At 37.5% G+C, this 24404-nt stretch overlaps 1 protein-coding gene across 3 annotated transcripts; it reads right to left on the minus strand.

Moving 5' to 3' along the window:
* Positions 1-3624: 3624 nt before the first annotated feature.
* Positions 3625-24195, minus strand: slc1a2b (solute carrier family 1 member 2b). Of its 3 annotated transcripts, none has more exons than XM_060886201.1 (11): positions 24007-24195; positions 11955-12094; positions 10291-10443; positions 9933-10183; positions 9701-9851; positions 9482-9608; positions 9123-9356; positions 8187-8381; positions 5919-6053; positions 5473-5704; positions 3625-3782 (listed from the first exon to the last, which is right to left on the minus strand). In XM_060886201.1, the coding sequence occupies exons 2-11, from the start codon at positions 12082-12084 to the stop codon at positions 3708-3710; spliced, it is 1683 nt and encodes a 560-aa protein (XP_060742184.1). In that variant the 5' UTR covers positions 12085-12094; positions 24007-24195; the 3' UTR covers positions 3625-3707. The 3 variants fall into 3 exon arrangements, with proteins under 3 accessions (XP_060742184.1, XP_060742183.1, XP_060742185.1); XM_060886200.1 differs by lacking the exon at positions 24007-24195 and adding an exon at positions 14981-15112; XM_060886202.1 differs by lacking the exon at positions 24007-24195 and adding an exon at positions 14981-15111 and having other exon boundaries at positions 3645-3782; positions 5519-5704.
* Positions 24196-24404: the final 209 nt, after the last annotated feature.

A 24404-nucleotide genomic window follows, 5' to 3' on the forward strand; every position in this document is an offset into this window, starting at 1 on the left:
TATGCATGTAGGATGACATAAGAGGAATAATTGTGTCGTACTCAATGGTCTATATGATAGCGTTTGAGTGTATTTTCTTGACCCATTCAACTGTAGGAAGAAGGGACCAATTTGCCTTGGGGTTTCCAAGTTTGTACTTGACAAATTAGTGTAGAATAAAAAAAAGAATATTAGAGAATTAGAGGAAATGGAAAGGAATTAAAAACAGTAAATGTCTGTATAAGAGGATATTTTGGGATTGACTAGTTTTTTTTTATCTCTGGAAGTGAAAAAAGACCTCTGGACTTGAACCATAATTTAAACAACATCTCTATTGGACAATCCAACAGTAATCACAAAGGAGAATAGAACACAATAAGAATGCTGCCAGTTTGACAAAAATGACTGTTCTTGCTGTCTGCCACCAAATTTTAAAGAAGCATTTACTGTAGCTCATTTTGGAGCTTTACACTTGATCACCAGTACTGTTCGTAATTAGATATTCTTTGCCTAGCTGAGATGGCAAAACATTATTAGATGAATTCAGTGCTTATAAGAGCGAACGCATCCTTATAGTGTCAGACTTGCTTTTTTTGCCTTCTACTAAGATTTCCTAATGGCAGCCTGTAATATATTGTGTGTTTATATCATATATATATTTATAATTATGTACAATGAAACTGAATGAACACATGACTTTTCCTGCAGGGAACAAACATTCAAATCTTACATTAGATACAAAAATGATATATATTGGATATAGAACATTTATGTGAGATAGCTACATACAGCTATTTAAGCTTAGGAACAAGCAATATATTACACATAATTTTATATGTTTTCTAATCTAATACATTTATCCATGACATAGAAGGCACACTTCTATAGGATTATAAAAAGTCACGCAATTAAACACTACATTAAAAATAACAGAAAACAAATCCATTACCTACAATATGTACACAAAGTGCATGGAGGCACTTTTACATCATGCTTTGAAGTAAATGGTTCCCAAAAAAGAGAGAAAGAAAATGAAATGTCCACATTTCTGTGAGTTGATGACAGTTCTTATGTACTAGAACATCATCAAATCAACATCTCCTCGTAGGTGATAGTGTCTGATAAGCATTAACGTTGAGATAGAGTAACAGCAAATCAAAACACAACACAGAGATGCAATGATGACTCTCTTGGCACAGAACTCAGTGTTGCAAAGGGCTGTGCTTTTTGTTATGAGATTTGTGCTCCTCACAATGTGGTTTTCTACTGCTACAAACATATGTGTTAAGATTAAAAAAAAAAAAAAATCATACAAAATATCCACACAATACATAGTGGTTACTGGTTTTAGAGGCAAGGCAGATTTTAAAATTGGTTACTAAGCAAATTTACTACAACCATCCATTAAAAAAACATGCCTATGTATATGTTTTGTGCACTTTCATTCATAATTTGGTTAATTGGTAATACTCTGCATTTCTGGTTTCAGTTATTATAATTCTTGAGGTTTATGCTGTCAGTGTAGGTAGGTATTGCAGCATGGTGGGTCTGCCACAACAGTCATAGTCATGTTTCGGAGAGGGGAAATATTTTACGGAGTGAGTGTTAAAGGACAGAGACATCTAAGGATAGCAGTGAGTAGCACTAGTTCACAACTCTATTGTACTGAGATGCTCTAGCTGGTAGTTTTTTCTCATAAACTTTTGCTCTCTTCCACTTTTATTTATCGTTTTTGCCTTACATTTCTCGTTTTATTTAGACTTGCTATATTTTTCTTAATTCTGATTGTTTAGTGTGCTTTAAAATAAGAAACATGTCAATGTAATGCGAATTGTAACGTAAGCCATAACATTGTTCCTTAAAATGTGCTTTTCAAATGATTTTACTTTAAAGATGTTCCTTTTTATTTTGGTGGGGTAGAAGGTAAAACTTGCTTTCTTGAGTTTAAAAAGTGTTTTATTTGTTTTATAATAGAAACTCATAGACAGTAAGTGTGATAGAAGCTGAAACATACAGTGCAAGACTTTATAATAAAAAGGCAATAGGCAGTTGGCAAGCTGTAAACCCACTGTGTAATTGTAAACAGTAATCACTCTCCAGCATGTTCAGAGGGCTTAGTATAAAATATTTCAACTGGCTGCATTAGGAACATGTCTTCCCTGATAACACTGAGTGCATCTTTATTTGCCTGAGTATCTAACGTTCTACAATCTGCAAATACTGTAGGAGAAGAAAGAAAGGAGAGTGTAAGAATTTGAAACTAAACACCTTGTGCTATGCATTCACTCATTTAGAGTACGTGATTATAATTTTTGTTTCGGGCACAAAGTTTGATTTTTTAAATATCTAATGCTTCACCCAATCAAGACAAACATAGAGATTAACTGTGAATAACATTCGAAGACATGCATTTTTAAATATGTTGTTAAAATTGCAATAAAGCTGCTTTTTATTTATTCATTTTTAAATGATGTGCTAAATATCAGTAGTCAGAGATATTTTACCAGCTCTAATGTTGTCTATAAAAGGCAGTGTGCGCTTTTAGGCTAAAGGTAGATTGTTTATTATTCACATCAGTTTTAGGGAATGTCAGAAATTCTATGGGCTGTTGCTTGTTTGGTCCGTTCGCTGATGTTCTAATTGGCCCTAATCCCACCTTCTCACATCAGTTCTCTCATGTAAATAAAGGAGAAAATGGAAAAGAGAAGGTCCCAAAGGGGGAAGTATTCAGTCTCATGGCTTGTGCTTTTGATTTCTTCATGTGTGTGAAGTAACATCTACAGTTATTACCTTTTTCTTGTAACACCAGGGCTTCTTACTCGAATTCATTCTACATGTAACGCATACTAAAAATTATTATTATTTTTTTTTGTTGTTGTAAATCTGGCTTTTGAGAGAGTGTACACAGATTCTACAGAAGAGTTGCTTGAAAAGAGAAAGTGATGATAAACGCAAACGATGTAGCTAAATTTATGCTTAATTTTATGGTATAATTTTATGGTTTAAAATTTTAGTTGGGGGAATAAACACTATCCCCTGGTCATTAATCATATACGCTACACCATTCGGATGGATTTTAATGTCAAGGTGATTTTTTTTTATATGGTGTTGTTACACAAGCCCAGATCTGCCTGCAGATGACTGGGGATCTCAGACACACTTGGATAGTAAAGGCACTAACAGATTGTGCCAGATTATGGGATCAGAGGTCATGGAGTGAGGTTATCCAGGAGTAAATGACTATTGCTGTAAAAGAACAGGAAGGCATTGGCACTGCACTGGCTTCTTTAGTTCTAAGCAAAGTTGGGTTTTCTGCGTACTCTCTCCCTGTTTTATGAAAGTCATTAACAGCATTCAAATATTCACATCATACCAGTTTTTGAGAGACACAGAATGCATATGATACAGTATATATTAATATCAGAAATACTTTAAGGTATACAATATATTATTTCTCCTTTTATTCAGCCAAGCCTTGCTTTCTGTGCAAGTGTTAGTTCATAGGCACATGCAAGTGCACTATCAGACAGTGTGATTGTAATCCCTTGTTACATTAGTATAGGTTATTTCAGATAAAATGAACTGTAATGGGGGAATCTTAAAAGCTTAAACTACAAAACCCATCATTTGTTCTGTTTGCATGATTTCAGCAGGTCTTTTTATTCCTCTCTTTTTCCAGTAGATAAAAAGCTTGGGGACTTGAATACAGGAGGATCTGTGTGCTCGCATTAATCACTCTTTTGCGGTTCCTCTTCAACGAGTGCAAACTCCGTAGTCGAGCCATTTGTGGCCGCCGAGGTTACCTGGAAGCAATTATCAGCAAAATCTAAACAACATTGCATATTTAAAAAATAAATAAATAAACAAAAGTATATATTACAGGTGATATAACAGACTGATTTTCATTTAAATGTTGACAGAATACAGCTGCCTTGACTAATGACTAAGCTAATTAAATTAGCAAAAATTAATTACAGCTTGGTCCTAAATGTTGCATGTAATTGAATCGCTTTGACTGTGGTATGGATGTTGGTGCCAGGCAAGCTGGTTTGAATGTTTTAGAAACTGCTGATCTCCTGTGATTTTCACACACAGCAGTGTCTAGAAGAGAATGGCCAAACTGGATTTAGCTGGCAAAAGGGCTATGGTAACTCAAATAGGCATTCTTTACACCCATTGTGAGCAGAAAATCTTCTCAGAACACACAACATGTCAAACCTTGGAACGGATGGGCTACAACAGAAGAAGACTACATCATGTTTCAATGCTGTCCATCAAGAACTGGAATTTGAGGCTACAGTGGGCACAGGATCAGCAAAACTGGATAGTTCAAGAGTGGAAAAAGCCAACTCTTTTTCAGTTTTAGCTATGCTATATCCATTGTGTTATATGCCTTTTTTCAGCTGGAACCATTCTGGCCATTCTTCTCTCTTAACCTGTATCTGCATGATTTTCAAATTTCTTTCTGGTACATTTTGTTATTTATAATTGCGTATATATAGGCAACACATTCAGCAATCCATTAAAATGTAAGCACATGTAGATGTAAGAATTGTTGGTATTTTCATGCATGTTTCACTGGAACTCAAAAAGCATGCATTTTTATGCAGATCCAACTTTAACAGCCAATATTCATTCAGCGTGCATAGTTTTGTATATATGGAATACTTTATATAAGACATAAACACTAAATAACACAATAAATAAATAACAATAAAATAATGCATTATATGCACAGAAACAGAACGGACTATACATAGGTGAGTAGCATTATTAGATCTATTCAGTGTTATTTTGCCAAGCCACTACAATGGTTTGCATCTTTGGCTGAATTAGTTTAATTAGAGTTCATTTAATCCATATTGACATGCAAGCACAAACAAAAGCAGCAGAGCAGCAGCATTTCTGTCATATTGATAGTACAAATGTCTTTATGTATTTATATACACACACCCTAAAGCTTTTTGAAAGTATGGAAATTGGAATGCACATAGACTGATTTCTAGAACATTACCATATTTTTATGATAAAGTGTTTTGTCACAGCATTTGAGATAGAATTAAACCTATGGTGCAAGAAGTCCTAGCAGACATCTGTTTAAATGATTTATTCAAAAAATGTCCAACTGTTTTGAAAATTGTGACATTATGTACAATGGCATAAAGAATAAAAATATTTGAGTTGAATTCCACTTTCATATCTATGCAAATGGAAATTATATATTATATATATATATATATTCTGAAAAGTAATTTTTTTACATGACATAATTCCTATCTTGACAGACATTTTGACAGAAAACATGACAGGAAACTGCTGCCTCTGAAAATGCCCACTGAAATATATACACCATCGAGTGTGGGTTGTTGTGTACATATTTACGCTGGCATGGAGAGCACAGACGTGCAGTAAATAACAGAGAAAGGAATGCAGTTGGCATGCAGCAGGGATGAGCTATATACAAGTCTCTATGTCCAGAAGCGTGAATTGTACCTTGCACTCATCTACTACGACTGAATTTGGAGCAGCAATGACGCACTGGTTGGAGTTGTTTTCATGATGGTTCTTGAGGTCATCATAGTAGGACGGTGTCTTGGTCATCTCTATGTCATCAGACTTCCCATGCTGAGCATCCAGGGCATCCAGCTCAGCTTTAGACAGGTGATACACAATCCCAGCACCGTATGAGTCACCGACCACATTGACAGAAGTACGGAAACGATCCCTAAAATAGAAAAAAATAAATCAGTGAGTGAATGTGAGTCTGCAGGAACTTTCACTGAAATTCTTATCTATTTACTTGTGCATGATGCCATGTGTTAAATCAACAGCTCCTCTCCTCTCCTCTACACTGGTTTCATGTCAAGATAATAAATAAAATTGCTATCGTGTGTTCAAATAATATATAAATTTAAAAGGACTATTCAAAATATACTCACAGAAGCCAGTCAACAGCAACCAGAAGACTGATATCCTGAGTTGGCAGCCCCACTGCTGTCAGAATGAGCAGCATGGTGACCAGACCTGCACTGGGAATACTGGCTGCTCCAATACTGGCCAGAGTAGCTGTAAGACTGATAACAAGGTATTTAAACATTTTTACAGATATAACAAAAGGCAAAATATCCTTCTGTATATCGTCGCTGTCGGGCGGAATCCTCGTATCTCCAAAACCATTATTTTTCAGGAAATTAAAAAAAAACGCCGTATTTTTTTGAGTTATTAAACATTGTATCGTTAAAGTTGTTCTTATACCTTATATTGCTATCATATACTGTTGTGTACCAACATTAACACAACATTTTCCCAAAGTCACGTTTTATCGGAGATACAAGCTTTATGACTTGGGAGCAGGGAGATACGAGATTATGCTGTCATTGATAAGAACGGTACGGACACAGACGTCGCTGCTGCCAGCAGTGTTCAATAAAGTCTGCGGTCACGTTGAGCCTTTTGACAAGAGAAAAGGCTTCAATAGTTAACCAAAGCTAATGACTGTAGTTACATACATCTTCCTAAACTCTATTTTAAAGGTTTAAGAGCTATAAGTGATGCAATACAAAACATGATAAGCTGATTAGGCTGTCTAATAGGTGGAAATTAATCTAATCTGCTCGCAAACTTACCTTCGTGGCTCACGGGTTTCTTTCTGCACAGAAGCATTGCAACTATCGATTTTTAACAAAACAGACCTACTCAAATGTATCTAACCTAATTATTTTCACTTGTTAGTGTCCACAAAACAGTGTTTTACATGCACAGTGCCAAGAGAGGCATTGTCTATAAGTAGGCTGACTTAAAGCCAGTAAAATAATAATAAAAACAATAATTTAATAGTGGTATCCAAAACATTCAATTTAATTCAAATATTATATTATAAAAAAAACATTTAAAACATCAATGAACATGTATAATAAGCAGTAATAAATAGATATTTAAAATACATCAATAACACAGATAAACATCGATAAAATCATAGTTAAAGGGATAGTTCACCCAAAAAATAAAATTAATAAAGTTCAAATTATCGTTTCACTACGTTATACGGCATGTTTACGTATAATAGCGAGGCAAAAAGCCAGCCAGCTTGCTTAAAGTGATGAGCATGACGGTTGAACATAACGGTTTGCCTTGACATTGTAAGATACAATCCTATCTTATCTGCAGTGCACAGGGTTTAGTCTTGCGCTAAATTCCTGTCCTCAGACGAGCACCAGAACTAGCGGGGGTCAAGATTTTTTTTTCTTTGAGCCCCACGAAAATCACTTTAGATATCACTTTAAGATGTGTTGATTCGTTGCGACTCTTAATCTTGAGGAGAAATATGCCGTGCAGCTCTCCCGCGGAGGGAAGAAGAGGTGGAGTTACGAGATTTCTCAGACAGTTGAAGTGTCCAATGGAGTTAAGAGATTTGCGTTCAAGCTATTTTCAAGACTTTAGATTGGTTAATAACCTGTAAAAATTACAGACCCACTTGGGCACTGACCAAAAGTATCGATATATGAAAAAATATGAAATTGACCAAATTTGGACATACGACGTTTATCGACAGCGACGATATTTTTATATACAGTAAGGGTAAAACACTATCTGTATCTGTATGTTACTATCTGTATCTGTCTAGTTCTCTGAATATCTGTATCTGCAAGTTGAGTCAGATTTAAACCTTGAAAACACTGGAAAACTCAGAGTCAGACAGTTCTTCAACCTCAGTTACATCACTCGCGATACAAAACTGGTGTAAAGATCACAACTGTAAACTGTCTTTGTATGTCATGTGACCTTTACTAACTCATATCAGCTTGAAAGTAAAAACCTAATGCTCATGCAAAGTTTCTAAAGAAAAAACCCACACAAACTGTGCACATCCTGTTCATATCTGTTCAAACACAATTTCTGTCACATTTCTAATATACAGGTGGCGGCTGTCATCCGGACATCAAGCTCACATACGTTTTCACCTCAGAGTCGAATGAAATAGTATTTTGTGACTAAGTACAAAAATATACAGCATACTATGAGAAAATTAGTCTTGTGTATAAAGCATTAGTCTAGAGTATAAAGTATATGTATGAGTATGTTTGTTGTCTCAGTGACTTAATTTATGAGCCTATTTGTAGTGTCTACTGAAAGATAACATGAAAACAGCAATAACTTTAAGGATGTTAAATATCTATTTATCTAAAGATATATACACACAGGCTTACCTGACTGTAACAATCTGACCAGGGTCCAGGACAATGCCATTCATCTGGGCAATGAAGATAGCAGCTACTGCCTCATAAAGAGCAGTGCCATCCATATTGATTGTTGCACCAACAGGCAGTACAAAGCGGGTTACTCTCTTGTCAATGCCCAGGTTGTCCTCTAGACAGCGGAAGGTGACAGGAAGCGTGCCAGCACTATAAGATGGAGTGTTACACAATCAATCAATGATCGGAATCTTGTACTCAGATAAATCATTTGCAATCTGTCCTCATGTAGTGTTTTAGGAATCTATTCCAGCTTCACTCTTAATCTGGGAAGCAGAAGGCTAAAGACTATAAACTGGTCCCCTGGGAGATTCCATGATTGGGGAGGATTAGCATTTATAAAGATATATTAGGTTAAGATTAAAGACATTTACCTTCTCAACATTCTTATTATTTGTACATCAATGCATGAATCCAGTTAACACATCTTACTTGAAACATACTGATATTTTTCCACAAGTCACACATTATAGGTTATAAAAAATGTGCATTCTAGTTTCCCCAAACGATAACAATTCTCTTTTTTAGCATCCTATACCATTCATTACACTATGGACAAATTTCCTGCAGATCACAGGATGGAAAGAAAATTCTCAAATTCTTTTTTCTATATTTTGATTAGCATAGCATGCTCCTTATCCCAGTTTTGTGTATTTGCTCATTCTTGAGGGATAAATGGTACTGCAGTTGTTGAATCTTCCTCCTACATCAAATGGCACTAAATCTGTCATCATAAGTGAAGAAATTTGACTTATTTATACACATTTTACTGAGGAAATCAATACCGCTGAACATATTAAACCTGATAAGTTTACTACTTCTACAGTTTAGATGGTATCTGTATATCAAAGATGTGCTTGTCAGGGTAATAAGAGAAATAATATGTCACACCTTGAAGCCGTTCCCAGGGCAGTGATCCAGGCTTGGAAGATACCCATGAAGAAGCTGAAGGGATTTTTTCTCACAATAGCAAAGTAAATGCATGGTAGGAAAATGGCACCGTGAATGATGAGGCCAATGATGACTGTAACCATGTACATCCCCAGCTGTCTGGCCACTACTTCCAAATCCTTGATGGAGATAATCTTGCCACAGATCAAGCAGGCAATACCGAAGGGAGAATACCTGTAAGTGAAGATATCAAATCTCTTGACAACAATCAAGGTTTTTAGAAAAAAAAGACATATGCATGTACATAACTTTGGTGAGGAGTCTCTTTCAGACATCCCAAATGTAATATTATCACTTACCACATGATCAAGATGACCAGCTTCATCACAATCTCATTCAGGATGTTGAAGAATTCAATCATAAGCCTTGCCCTCTCACCCATCTTTCCCATGCAGATACCAAAGGCAATAAAGAATCCAATCAAACCTGTGAGAGATTTTAATGGCATTGATATTCAGAATAGAAACAAACAAACTCATTTCTGAATTTATTCTGTTTATCTGCAAGTGTTTTCATACCCAAAACATTCATTCCACTCTTAAACTGCAGGGACTTCTTGTCCTTGAATATGGGAGGAGGCTTGGTGGCACCCGAAAGGAATTCATCCATGGTACTGTTGGTGTCATCATATTCTGGTTCAATCTCAACCTTCTTTACAACAGTCTGGATCTGTAAATACACTCAACAGCTCAGTAAGTGTGATAACAGACATTTAAATTCAGAAAAGTGTTAAAATATATTATCACTAACCTGCTGGAAGCAAGCCTGCACCAAGTTCTCAGGGAAGAGGTTTCTAATGAGGTCAAAAAAAGCATCAAGGCTTGAGACATCATCGTTCTTGAGTCCTTCTCCAAGTCCCTCCTTTAGTTTGGGGTTGCCAGGATGGATGATCAGCACCAGTATTACTCCCAGCACGGCAGCAATTATAGTGGTGGTCATGTAATAAATCATGGCTCTGGTACCCAGACGGCCACTAGACTTGGCATCTAGACCTGCAAGGCCTGGATTGAGAATATGTAACAGGTTAGTGCATCTATCTTTAATTTTCTGAGCAGTATAATGACCTTTATTCTGGTGACCTAATAGTATATACTGTATATCTAGTTACCTGTGATTAAACTGGAGATGATGAGAGGAAGGATAAGCATTTTTAGCATCCTCATTAGAATGTCTCCAGGGAATGCAATTACCATGACAATATTGTCATCGATAGGAGAGGCCACACGCAGCAGACAACCAAATACAGCTCCCAGTATCACACCTGGGGAGATATTAGTTTGAAAACGGGACTGAAAGGAGGAAATGAACAGATTAATTTCTCACAGATCCATTAATTATTCATTCTTTCTGGCATGTAATTTGCATAGATTTTCCAAAAATTAAAAATCTGATAGAATGTCCATGCAGTCTGATTGCCAACACACAGATTTAGAAACCTTGGTAATATTGATGGCATGTGGTAATACTGGTCGCATGTTTTTATGTTCACACTACTGAATAATGTGGTTAAACAAAGACAAGACTGTGAACTAAGAAGAATGAAATGACATAAAAATGCATTGTATCAACAGTGTAAAACATAGATACAAATAAGATGTATGCAGGGTCTCTAACCATGTCTTTGAAGGTAGCTATGTCAAGAATGGTGCTACTGAACTTTAAATTGAAAACCTTGTTGTAAACCATGGCCTCCTACAATAATTTCCCCAGAGATTACACAAGGCCTGTCTGTATTAATGGCGACTCTGTGGACCAGTGAACAGTCAGGCTGGAGCCCTCACAGCCAGACCATATAGTGTGCAGGAATGGTAGCCCATCTACCATGAAAGCAGACATGGGTCTTTTGTTCTTGTGGCAAAGATTAAGATCCAGAGGAGCTGTTCAATAATGCTTTCCCTTAATAAAGCACACCTAATTCCTTAGCAAGAATGTCCTTTACCAACAAAATCCTCTTTCAATCAAGCCTATTGACTTCTAAAACACCAGGAATAGTCTGTAATAGAGTCGGATCTACTGTATATCTGAAATGGAATCACTACTCTGCTTATGCTCTCATTTTAGTTCTGAACACAAGCAGCTGTGCGCTATATGCCTTTTAGATATGCCCTAAATACAGCTGCATGTGTTTACTGTATGTGCACTTAAGGCATGACTTCACACGTGATGTGCACACAGAGTGACATGGTGTTGTTTATGTTGTTTACTAGAATCCACAATCTGCTTGCTCAACCTGATTAACTTTTCAGATAGGAGTAATGACTAACAGTTTCCGCCATTTCAATACACCCCTAAATTAAGCCAGGACCCAACACACATCATTAATTCAAAACTGTTGATGCAGTGGCTTGCTAAACCCCTATCCCCCACAACCCAAATGGCATACAACTACACAGTACAGCCAATAATATTCAAGAAAATTTGAAATAGTTAGCATATATATTTAGAAATATTGCTTAATTGCTTAATTACTTCTGGAGTATATAGTTTCTATCAGAAGTCACATGAAAATCTATATGGAATCAGATTGCAAACATCAATTCAAGTGTGATCACTATGTAAATACACCTGCACCATGAAGGCCATTCAAATGAACAAAAAGAAGCCAGAGATAACTCTTGAGATCCACAGTTCAGATGAAAGACAAAAGTCTTGTTATTACAAATGAATAATAATTATAATAAGTCAAATATTAAATCAGGTTGGTTAAGCATATTATATATGCAAAAACTACTGGGGTTGATGAGCTGATTGGGTTGATGAGCTGATACTCACCCAAAACTGTGAGTGTGAGGAGCAGGTTCTTGCGCATCTTCTGGCAGATGAGCGCACATTTGGAGCGTGGTGTGGCCTCGATGGGCTCCAGGTGGCTCTCATGCATTCGTACCTCCACTTGCTTAGGCATGCTGTTAACACTGTAGGGTCAGACAGAGAATCAAGTTGATATTTGTAATCTGTAGGAGCAAAGCTTCAGAGTGCACTGAGAGAATGAACTGAACTGGACTATACCAAGTAAAGAATTGCTTAGGAAAAGGAACAGATGGATGAGGGTTGTAGTGTGACTCGACTGCTGATGATTAAAAGCAAAAAAAATCTGATTTTGTCTGCAGTATACTTTGCAAGAGACACTGAGCTGTTAAGAAGGAACAGATGTTGAGATGTTGGGAGTGCTGATGGGCTCCTATCACAGACTCTTCAAATGTGAATTTATGTGAAACCAGGCAATAGTTGTATGCTTGTCAATCAGTTGTTATTTAGTATGAAAGTAGACTGGCAAAATGACTTGCATATGATTTAAAAGTAATCTGTGCTCATACTCCACAATGCACTATTTAAGGCACAGTTCTATTCATGACCTGACATCCTCCCAAAAATATATAATGTTAGTGGCTTGGCTATACCTGGAGGTTTTGAAAACAAATATGCAACCATTTTTACCTTCTGCATGAACTCCCTACATTATAATAAATTCCCTATATTCATCCTGCTTTATATCCCCTAATGATGTAGTGGAGCTCACACATTTCCTAGTTCTGAAATCTGACAGACTGCCTGTTAGATGTTTTAATTAGTGAGGCAAGTCAGAGAGAATGTGTGTGTGTGTGTGTGTGTGTGTGTGTGTGTGTGTGTGTGTGTGCGCATGTGTGCATGTGTGTGTGTGTGACAGGTCTGAAAACAGAACATACTGGCTTTATTTCTCACTCATGAAGGACTCATGAGCAGTTTTCTCCTACAGTTACCATATGGATGTCAATCTAGTTATTTGCGTAAATATACTCAGGAGGTTTGGAAACTCAGTAGTTCTCAGTGTTTTGGGGATGATTTTAAAACATCAATAAAAGTTAATCATGAACTGGTACTTTATCTTAAACGTTATATTGTATTACAATGCTGTGTAATAAATTAGGAGTAGAGTAACACTTTAGAGTAGAATGTGAATTTAAATTCCTACAAAAGGGGCATCCTATTCCTGGAGTCATGGAATATTTACATTATGACATTTCATAAACACCCTTATCTAGAGAGACTTCAATTTTAGACAGCTGATGGTTAAGGGCCTTGCCCACAGGACCATCAGCTTGGTGGACCAGGGATTTAAACTCATGACCTTCCAGTTGGTAGTCCAACACCATAGCCACAAGGCTAGCACATCCCCACAAACTGCAAAATTGGCCCTTGATCTCTGAATGAAAAGGAATGCATTCCCCTCTTCCATTAGAGAAATGCTAATAGTAGAGCAATTGTAGGAGTTGCTCAGAAACACCTAATAGGTAAATTATTATTGGACCACAGCAGTATAATAATATACAATAAATGAATGGACTTTTCGTTGAAGAAGAATAGTTAGTTCATGCCCTTTCCCATAGGTAGCTGTCATCTAACCAACATGGTGTATGGAATTAAACTAGACTATGTCTAGTTGTGTATGTGTGTGTGCTTGCCAGGCTAGAAGGTCCAAGAATATGTGCATCTTTCCTCCTTATTGTTGGTTGTTCTTAGCTAATTGAGCACCTTTTCAAGGAAAGGCTAAATGTTTTTGTCCTAATAAGGCACTCCCTAAATGCCCCCTATAGACAGAACAGTTGGTCAACTGTCAGGCACACAGATGGAGCCTCATAATAGTTCATATGTGTGAATATGTAAAAGTAGAATTTTACACCTTTCTAACACAGTGAGTATAGATCATAAAGAAAATCCTTATATAGGATCAGTGCTATTGTGTGATGCTATAAGGTAGAAAAACAAGAATTTGAATATTTGTTATTCTACCAGCAGGTAGAATAATAAAGGAAAACTATAGGTAAAATGGTGAGGTATTGCATCTAACTTAATGCAGGATCTCATTCTCTTAGGCCTTTTAAATGAGTTAAGGCTGTGCTGAATAAGGTAATTGAATTTCTATAGAGCAAAGACTAATAAATAAAATAAAAGGAAAAAATAACAAGGCACAGACCTAGAACAACAGATTTTGAGATCAGCCTTGGGAAAAAGTTAATATGCTTTTCATCAAGGTGCCAATCACAGTGATATTTCTACACCATCTGTCTTTTTCAAGCCTTGAAGTGCCAGGGATCTACAGGTTGATCTCTCATTTTCTTTTCATTCCGTATTTAAAGACTTTACTAAAATTATAACATGAGTTATAATTTTACTTGCTAAAGTTAACAAAAGGATTTCTAGCTTTCCTACTCCACCACCACCACCACCACCACAGTGAAGGCTACCTAAGTTCACTCAACACAATGTCTCTTTAATAGAGTATGTGTATGACCTACTTTCTATTCCAATCACATATAGTGACCTTCCGTCTAATAGAACAAGGTCAGGCAAACAACAAGCTACATGCATCAGCTGCAGTAAAGTTGGGCTAATATGCAGTAAGGAAAGCCACCGGCCCTGTCTCACTCCAGCCAACAGATAATGCAGAGAGCACATTGAGTCATGATCATGAATATTCTGAGGCTGTTTCTCCCTCCTTCATTACATTCAACACAACACATGAACCTAAAAAAACATGGTGCGATCAATGGGCAAGTGTTTTAAGCAATGAGATTTAGAGGATAGTGGTAAAATACTCTAAAATGTATAATGTTATGTCATATGCAATTCAAAGAACTGATGGAAAATACAAACAAATTAAAATCATACAGGCAAAAGGTATCATTAAAGATATTTACCAATATGTAGAGCAAAAATATTAACCTAATATTATGCAAAGCATTTAAAGTTGTCAGAAAAGCAAAAATACTGTACTACTGATGCAAGTTTTAAAAAAAAATTACTAAATTGAAAAGACTTACGTCATTACAGTCTGTCTTGGTTAATTATAGCCAACAAGATCTTCACTTCAAGCTCAGAATCTTGTGTTCCAGGTTTAAATGTCTAAATAAATTAAATAACAAATCTTCTTCCAGTGTCCCAGGCTCCAAACCTCCCACTAATGATAACTTCCAGTTTAGCTTCAGGTTTCTACCCTGTGATCCCCTTAAAGGCCTTTCGTTCTACTCCAAATCCAAGCCCAGGCCACCCCTGGCATCAGATCCTGACAATAAGGACCAACAGCAAAGCCTCAAGTTCTGAACCCCATCCACCAGTCTAAGTCCATCCCAGTGAGACAGAGAGAGACTGAGACTCTCCAGAGGAGGTAGCTACAGTGGGAAGGAGGAGTCTCTAACCTTAATCTCCCAGAATGTATTCTTATCCGTTCTCAGGACCGGTGTCTTTACAAGAACCACTACCATGATAAAAGATTCAAACACCTCATCATGGATAAAAAGTCACAACATATTCAAATTCAGAATTTACAATGTATAACAATGACTAAGGGCACAGTGCTGGTGCTAATCCCTAGTCCAACATTAATCACATTAATTATTCATAACAGAAGCTCTAGAAATAAGTGTATTATGCAAGAATGGCAAGTTAATCTGAAATTAATCCATTTTAAACATTTGAGCACTAAAGGAACACCACTATAACAATCTCTTGTAAGAAAAAGCAATAAATCCATTAAAAGTTTGGTTGAAGAATGAAAAGGGAAAGCTGGAGTCACATTAAAATGTAGTGAAAGACAGCTCCATGGTAACAGCCACTGGAATCCTATCACTTTTTAAGGGGCCTAAGACACCCTGCTTTATTGTTTATAAAGAATCTTGATGTATAGGGAACGTATAGGAAATGTGGACATTTGTGTGCATGTGTTGCTGTGTAAGGCTCACAGTTGTCAGCCAAAAGATCCCAGTGAGAGGCATATTAATCTCTCTCTATCTTTCTCACTCTCTTGGCTAGCACCATGTGAAGTTCCCTTACTACCCCTCTCCTCATCTGAGAACTCTTTGTCCCATACTCAAACAGTGTCAGCGGCCCCTGCTATCCCATAACCCCCCACCCCCTGCACCCAGTCTCTATGCCCAAGCTCGGCCTCCGAATTTGCATAGCGGAGGGAGGGATGGTGGGCACATGCAGAATGCCAGCTCCATTTAGGCCACTGATGTCATGCCTGTGCCCACCGTGGGAGAGCTGTAGAGGGGCTTAGAGGGTGATGGAAGGCCTTTCTCCTCTCTCTCCAGCCCTTCTTTTCCGGTATGAATGAATCTTTCAGAAACGGCAGCCCATTGTGCAGAATAATCGACAGCGATTATCCCGATTTTATGCTGCCTTCCCGGAGAGAGTTCTCTCTCTCTATCTCTCTCTCTCTTGCTCTCTCTCTCTCTCTCTCTCTCTCTCTTTCAGAATCTCCAGGCCTTTCATAGAGGATTCAAGGCAGTGATGGCTCTGACAAGTTGTCTTAGCAACCACAGAAAGAAAAGAGGGGAAAAGAGAGAGAACCCTTGCTCAATTCTGGCTCAAGTCACCAGAAAAAAGAAGCAACTGAATAATATAAGGATATGTAAATACAGGTGATTAGATATACACTAATGCCAAAAGTGGTATGGAAGAACCAGTTTAAAGCTAGACACTACAGAGAGAACCAGTAATTATTATGAATCGAATCAGGACTCATTTGCATAAATATATAAGTTCTGATACATAAAATACTTAACAATAATAGCTGGTGATAGAAATTCACATATAGTGTCTTGCCTGAAAATAACCACACAAACACAATGTTTCCTCTCATTACGCTGGACATGTTTCATATGTTGGCGTTAACACACATGGTGAAGGCTCTATATTGGCTAGGTAGCCCTCCCCAACCCCTGCTCGTTTGGGAGCTCAAACTCTTGCTATGTTGATCTCCAGCAGTTTGGCTAGATTCTGCACCTCTGGGCTTCACAATCACATTTCCATTCTTAACAATCACACACTGGAAAAGCTACATTAATATTAGCAAATGTTTAAGATCAGTTATGTTTGGAAGTAACAAAAAACAGGCATTTTGTTAATAGTTCTAATTTTATTAAATTCCTGTCTAGTAAAATTTGTCCCTATTTTCAGGTTACATATGGAATTGTATCTAGAACAAGAGGAAATATCATAGCAGTCAGTTTCAGTTGTGCTGCAGGTGAAAATAGGGACAGAAAATGACCATGACCATCTGACTAGCAGTTACACACACACACACACTACACAACATAAACACACCAGCCTGACGTCAGCACCAGAAGCAGCTCAAAATCTGAGCAAATCCAGGCAAAGGTCAAACTGCTGCTGTAGGATGCAAATGCACTTAAAAACATGCAAAATACAACATGCTACGGGCTGTGCATGTGATGTTCTGATGCTATGCATGGATGAGGATGATCTGCTAATGAGTCACTTGTGCAGTTATGCAATATCTGAAGATACTTAATTACACTCTATATATAAAAAGTTATATTGTTGGTCCATTTGCTGTCATATAGCGTTATTTAAATGGTTGTTATGGCAAGGAATGTAGTCATTAGATATCCTCAGGCTTTGCATAATTATATACTTAACTCACATGGTGTTATTGCATTGTCTATAACATTGACTCATCATTTCTATAAAATGTATAAAGAGATTTTGTCACAGAAATCTATTAGGTAGAGAAGAAGAGAATAGATAACTGAAGGTGAGGTTTTCATCATCAGCTGTTTATTTACCTGAACAAAAACACATAACTGGCTATTATATCCAGTGCTATCAGCATGAGTAAAGTGCTTTTCTTTGTTTGGAGCGACCTTCTTGTTTTCATAATGAGGAGGTGATTAGGGAATTATGGGAAATTGCCATTCCACTGCATGTCGAGAGCTTTCACATGCGAGCAGCACCATCGCAATTATGTGCTAACAGAGCCATTATGCCAAGACTGATAGCTAGAAAACACCAGAGGATACTTATTCATGTGGTAAATAGCAAATAAATAAAATTGGGCCCTAGAGATTAAGGGCTTTCTGCTCTGCTTTCTGTGTTCTTCCTTTTCTAATGTTTTTTTTTTGGTCATCCATCTCTACAGATAGAAATTACTCTACGCTCAAGAACTCTGTCCAAATCCTCAAGGGCTCATCAGTGTTTAGTATCTGACAGTTGTAGATCTCATATTCACCCCTTTATTGATTAACACATCCCAGTGGGAAATCTCCTCGCCTTATCAAGTCCAGCAAGTCCAAGCTTTATGATTTGCATCAGTGTGTGTGTTTAAGGACAGGTCACTGTAATGCATTGCATTTGATCAGCTCAGCTCAGCTCAACTCGAATCCCCAAGGATCTCATTAAATCAGCCTGGACCAACACCCTTCCCCCGCTCTACTACTCACTCGTACAGGAATAAGAACACACACTCAGAGAGAAAGAGAGAGGGACAATGACAAAGACTGGGGTGATGACTGTACATTGAGATAGCTGATTGGATCAAAAATGGGGAGTGGTAAGAGTTTTATACAGAATAGTTCTGACAGCGGAGAAAAACACTTCACACATAACACACAAAACAGCAATGGAGCAATAAAATCTCTATGTATGTATGTATGTACGTATGAATGTATGTACGTATGAATGTATGTATGTATGTATGTATGTATGTATGTATGTATGTATGTATGTATGTAAAATGGGACACATATGTTGTAGGCATATAGATAATTTTCATAAATAAAATAATTTACAAGAAGGACCAAAGAGGTTACAGTGTACTCATTGGTCGTACCCTTAATGTGTTCATTACAAAAGACTGAAGATTCTACAGAACAAATCAGAATCAGTGAAGCTCTGATTAGCAATGCGATCCATAATAAAACCCAAACTCCACAACCTGCAAAAGACTGTGGAATGTGTAGAACTATATCCAAAGAAAATCATGCATCACATTTCTAGAATGATTTCTATTCAATACAAGCTTACATTTTTGATGAAACTATTATCAAAATCGTGCAGATAATAAAAACCAAATTCTTCTTTTAGCATTATGCTTATTTAACTTTTCACTCATGAGTGAAGAAAATCTTCCATGTAGATCCTCTTTAAAATATTACACTGTTAACTAGACAAAAATCCTTGAAGAATTATTTCATTCTAATAATATCCTTAAATTGATATTGTTTTTTCCTGCATAATGATTTACTAAAAGCTTTTTCAGAAAAATAACAGCTATTTTCTGGAATCAGGTAGAGCCATTTATTTAGACAGTCTTACAACTGTTCCTAGGAAACAATTTAATTAGATTATATGGGATACCAGTGCAAACAGCCATTGCCAGGCTGACCCTGTATTTGCATTTTGTATTGTATATAATGCTGATCATGTTCTCAAGAAAAGTGAAAGCAGATTCAACAAATCTAGGATTGGTATCAGAAGTAAGATTAGCAATAAGACAGGAACCTACTAATATGGTAGAAACTATAATACAAACTTTTACAACTGAAACCAAAATCATAAATCTCTATAAATTATGGCATTGTTTGTTGTTGAAACTTCAAACACAGGTGAGTGCATACTGAAATGTAACCATCCTATCACTGACTTTTCATACAGTGAAAAATGGCACAAAGCGGCAAATAATGTAGAGTAGCTATGGAGCCTGCAGGAGAGGTCATAGGTAGGTGGACAGACAGATGGATAGATAAATAAATGAATGTGATTCCTAATTAACCACATGATGTGGTGAGCCAAGTCCACCACAAAACATCCACTGTTTGGGCCAGCCATTGAAGCAAACCACTCTTGAAATGCGCCAAGTGCAGAGGAATAATAGAGCAGTTTATAGGGCTTCATGCCCATTCACAGGCTCCCTGCGATGGGAAACTCTTACTGCAAAGGTTCAGGAGGGGTTTTTTAATTGTTTCCTCATCTCTCTCTCTCCTGCTTTCAAATGTAGGACTGACAAAGAAGCAGTGAAGGGGATTGTTTAGTGTTCCGCTGGTCCAGGCTGGAGGTAAACACAGGCGGCCCTGTGTGCCTCCATGGGGTTGCTGGGAAGAGGTGGGCAAAGCGCAGCAGAAGAGGGGAACGGGGGCCCTCCGGAAGAAGAAGGTGGTGGGTGTAGGGTGCTGTAGTGTCTCCTGGGGAGAACTAACATTGTGAGTGGCATCAGGGTTCACATGCGTGCCCGTTAAGATCGTTAAGTAAATGCAATGAAGCTCTACGAGATTAAGTGAGTAAGTGGCAGCTCAGCCCTCCGCTCCCACAGCTCTGGGTATTTACACACTCAAGAGTTGAATTAATGCCCCACAGTCCCTGATGCTGGCACAAAGATACACACAAAGCTTCCTCAAAGGCCCATTAGAGACTTAGCTGCAAATTAAATGAGGGATGAGAGGCTAGAAGAAGAAACAAGAAGAGGGAGAGAGATGCCCTGAGGTTCATCCTTGGTTCTTAAGATGGGTTTGGAGTGAGAAGAGATTGTTCCACTAACATTTGAATCTCCAAAGGCACCACTCAAAGCTTTTTTCTGCTTTATCTATTAATATGAGCAGAAAGGGCACATTCCACCATATATAAGTACAGACATTCAGAGACAGTACAGAAGGCTTTATTTTGTATACAAGTAGATTAACATGTAGCTTTCATAGTCTTCCAAATGTGCAGATGATGATCATGCCCTTATAGTGATTAAGTTAATTAATAAAATAGATCCATCCAAAGGCTTGCTAAGCTTGGTAGATCATTAACTATTAGATCTAAATATATTTCTTCAACAAATAGTTCATTCTTTCATTTTCAATAACTGCTTTATCTTGGTCAGGGTCATGGTCGATCTGGAGCTTTAGTCCAATCACAGGGATCAACAAACAGCAAATCTGCTAAATTTAAATTACTCAAAAATATTTATTCTCCTTTATTTTCAATTCAATGAGATGGAATGAATTTGTAAATGCAGAGTCGCTGTGATCAGGCCTGTAGGACATACTCAACCATTTATAACAGTATTAATTTCTAAATCTAGCTATATTATCTGAGTATATCACACCTACAAAACAAGGACATACTGTAACAACAAACACCTTCAATCAAGATTATGAAATTAGACAGCATGAGTCAACTGGTGCTGTTCTTCCATAACCATACTTTAGGACTGTTGATTATAAGATTAGGAATGGGGTTATGGTATTTGTATGAAATTGAGGCTCAAATAATCACCTGACTGCATAAATCACAATTGTTGTACACATCTTTGCAGATTTCAAATCAAGTTTCAAATCATTCCAGCTTCTATACACTTTAACTGTGGTATGAATGTTTCTGCCAGAGGATTTGCTGTTGCTGGTTTGAGAAACTGTTGATCCCTGGCTTGTTGGCTTTTTGCACAAGACAGTCTTATTTGTAACACTACATAAACATACTGTATATTTTACACTACATATACATGCTGTGTAATCACGCTTTTCTAAAATCAGTGGTTAGAGAGACGAGACATGCAAGTTTTTTGTAAATAATTTCAGAAGTAAAAGGGAGCATGAAAAACATATCTCACCATCCCAAAGGATTTATTTTGTCCAGCTCTCTAAATTGCTAAAAACGTGTTAACAATTTGTTAAACATTAAATTACAAAGTCATGATGAATGTTCAATAGAACAGTGATGGATGTCTATTACAAGCTAGCTTTCTAGCTTTCTGAGTCTCAGGTTTGTTAGCACTCTTGGAAATGTTCACAGATTTTAACACTCCAGACAGTGGAAAGAGCAAGTGACTAATCCCTGTGTGCCTTCAAATTCATTTATAGTCTACACAAGCACTAAACGAGCAGGAACACAAGGAGAGATAGAGAGAGAGAGAGAGAGAGAGAGAGAGAGAGAGGTGTGGAGCAAAACAGATGGAGTAGGACAGGGAGGAGTGATGGGAAGGATAGAGAAAAGAGGAAGGAGTTGGATGGCTCGGAGTTTGGCAGTGTCTCCATGTTCCCATGAGGATTACTCAAGCGCTACAGTAGATGCCGCCGAGTACCACCCTGTCCACAGCTCTGAATAGATTAAATGGATAGGTACACATACATACACACAGGCACACACAATTCTGAGGTCTTCTCCACTTCAAGACTATCTATTCCCACATATATTATCATTATTCCATTTTTCCTTTCTTCTCACTTCTCCTTTTCTATGCAATTCTTTCCCATTCTCATGAGGAGCAGCTTGCCAGGATAGGTTCAGCTGCCCCAGGCATCAGGCACTGACATGATCTATCACTTGTCCACCCCCACCCCTTGCCACATTATCCCTTCCTAAAACTCCTACAGCTCCCCAAATGAACAGAGCCCCACTGTCCTCATCATTTCTCTCTCTCCTTTCACCCGTTTTTGCACTTGTAAGACAGATCTAATGGATAAACTTGACTCCCTGCATCTTAACTTCTCTACTCTCTACAAGAATCCACTTTTTTACCCCAGTTGAAAATAAATAAATAAATTTTAAACATAAACTGAAATTCCTCTTTATGATGCCTGTTTTTTTTTATTCTTATCAAAATGGCATCATTCTCACATCTCATATTTTGAGCTTGTCTTAATTTGACAGATCCTGTAGACTCTCTTAAGACTTCTTGTCTATTGAATTTGCAGAAAACAAATGCTCAGCATATGATTGTCTGCTCGATAAGCACACAAAATCGAAACACTGTTCATTTTACTATTAAAAGGCTCCACCTTTCTTCTGCTGTTAGGAATTTAATGAGAAGGGCCTCTAGTCACAAACAAACCAAATTACCTGCATGGGTCGTCTCACCCATTCAGATTTCCTCCACAATTACACAGACCACAGCATTCCATCAGCTACAAGCCTTAGGGCAGACATTGCCCTGTGCTTAGATCTCGCACTGGGATTTCAAACAAAGAATGATCCCCCAAACCCCATACTGCAAGTAAATCTTTTGGCCAAACATTTGACATTTCCCATATGTTATGTTTTGCACAATTTTCACATGCAAAAATTATTTCCACATTCTTTATTTTTTTTAATCAATCTATCTATCTATCTATCTATCTATCTATCTATCTATCTATCTATCTATCTATCTATCTATCTATCTACCATAATCTACAAGGTTAAGAGGTGAAAAGATTTTTTTCTTCTTTATAAAAGTTTGTGTATTCTGTCCTGGACATGAATTACACAAAACATCATATTGGTGAATAATTTATAGCAGTATGTGACTGTTACCCAAATCAATTTATCAATTAATCAACCAATCAACCTATCTATCTATCTATCTATCTATCTATCTATCTATCTATCTATCTATCTATTTGTCCTGGATGGTGTAAGTCACCTGTCTTATTCCTACCCAGATCAGAAGGGTTCTAGGTAAGGACTAGTGCTGCACATGGACGCTATAAATATCGTTATCTCTAGTGGCTTTATTACATGCTGCTCTTCTTCATTAATATCGCTTGTTAGTCCTTAAGAATCGAATTCAATAAGTTTCAGTACACCAAAACGCCTTACACCAGACCGGGACACTTTACCAATAATGCACGCAGATTGATGAACACTATAAGAGCTGATTGTTTACTGCTTGGTTGATTTTGTTCCCGGAAGCGCGGTGCGTTATTGCGCATGAAGCGCGCATGAAGCGCACCGCTAATGTCAATGAGAGTGAACTGTGAACTCAGTGATGTTTAATCCTCTTGTTTATTACATCCTTAGCCGGGTTTTACAAACATGTTCGGAATAGTTGGATTACAGTAGTCCTGACCGTTTAAATAGTCACAGACATCCAGCATGTAGAAATATCCTGGACATTCTGGCACAAACCAAATAAGACATGGCTGTGTTTTATAGCGTTTAACATCTTACCTTAACCTATAAGGATACTTAGTAAGAATCACAGTTACTGTAGCTGTTATAGCTGATCTAGTGCAGTGCAGAGTTTAATCTTATTCTCTGGAAAACACGCTGTCGCATGTGGTTCTGTCAGCTGAGAGAGACTTACGTTTGTTGTCAACCTGGAAGAATCAGAGGCTTCTTTGGCGCTCTGCTGTCGCGCATCCACTTCTTTGGGTGAAGAATCGCTGATATGTGCAGAGAGTGTGAGAGAGAGAGAGAAAGAGAGAGAGAGAGAGAGAGAGAGAGAGAGGACGATGATCTCTACTGGGTAATCCGTGGAGCTCTGTGCTCAACAATCCCACTGAATGAAGGCTGCTTCACTGACGACCGAGTGTGTGTCGTTCACACTCCTCCTCCTCCTCCTCCTTCTTCACCTTTTCTGTATTTTGCCCTCTCTCACACACACGTTTTGTCTCTTTTTGAAACACTTTTTGAATGTTTCACTTCTTTCACACATTCAGTATGTGTTGTTCTTTTTTCCCATGTAATTATATTTAGTTCACA

The sequence above is a fragment of the Tachysurus vachellii genome, chromosome 14, assembly GCF_030014155.1.
Source record: "Tachysurus vachellii isolate PV-2020 chromosome 14, HZAU_Pvac_v1, whole genome shotgun sequence".
NCBI classification, from domain to species: domain Eukaryota; kingdom Metazoa; phylum Chordata; class Actinopteri; order Siluriformes; family Bagridae; genus Tachysurus; species Tachysurus vachellii.

Bases quoted from the DNA above. Each gene is read 5' to 3' on its own strand.
- slc1a2b (XM_060886200.1), bottom strand. The intron at 9,852-9,932 runs GTTAGTGATAAT...GTGTATTTACAG, and splicing joins TGCAGGCTTGCTTCCAGCAG to ATCCAGACTGTTGTAAAGAA. The intron at 8,382-9,122 runs GTGTGACATATT...TCCATCTTATAG, and splicing joins GCCCTGGGAACGGCTTCAAG to TGCTGGCACGCTTCCTGTCA.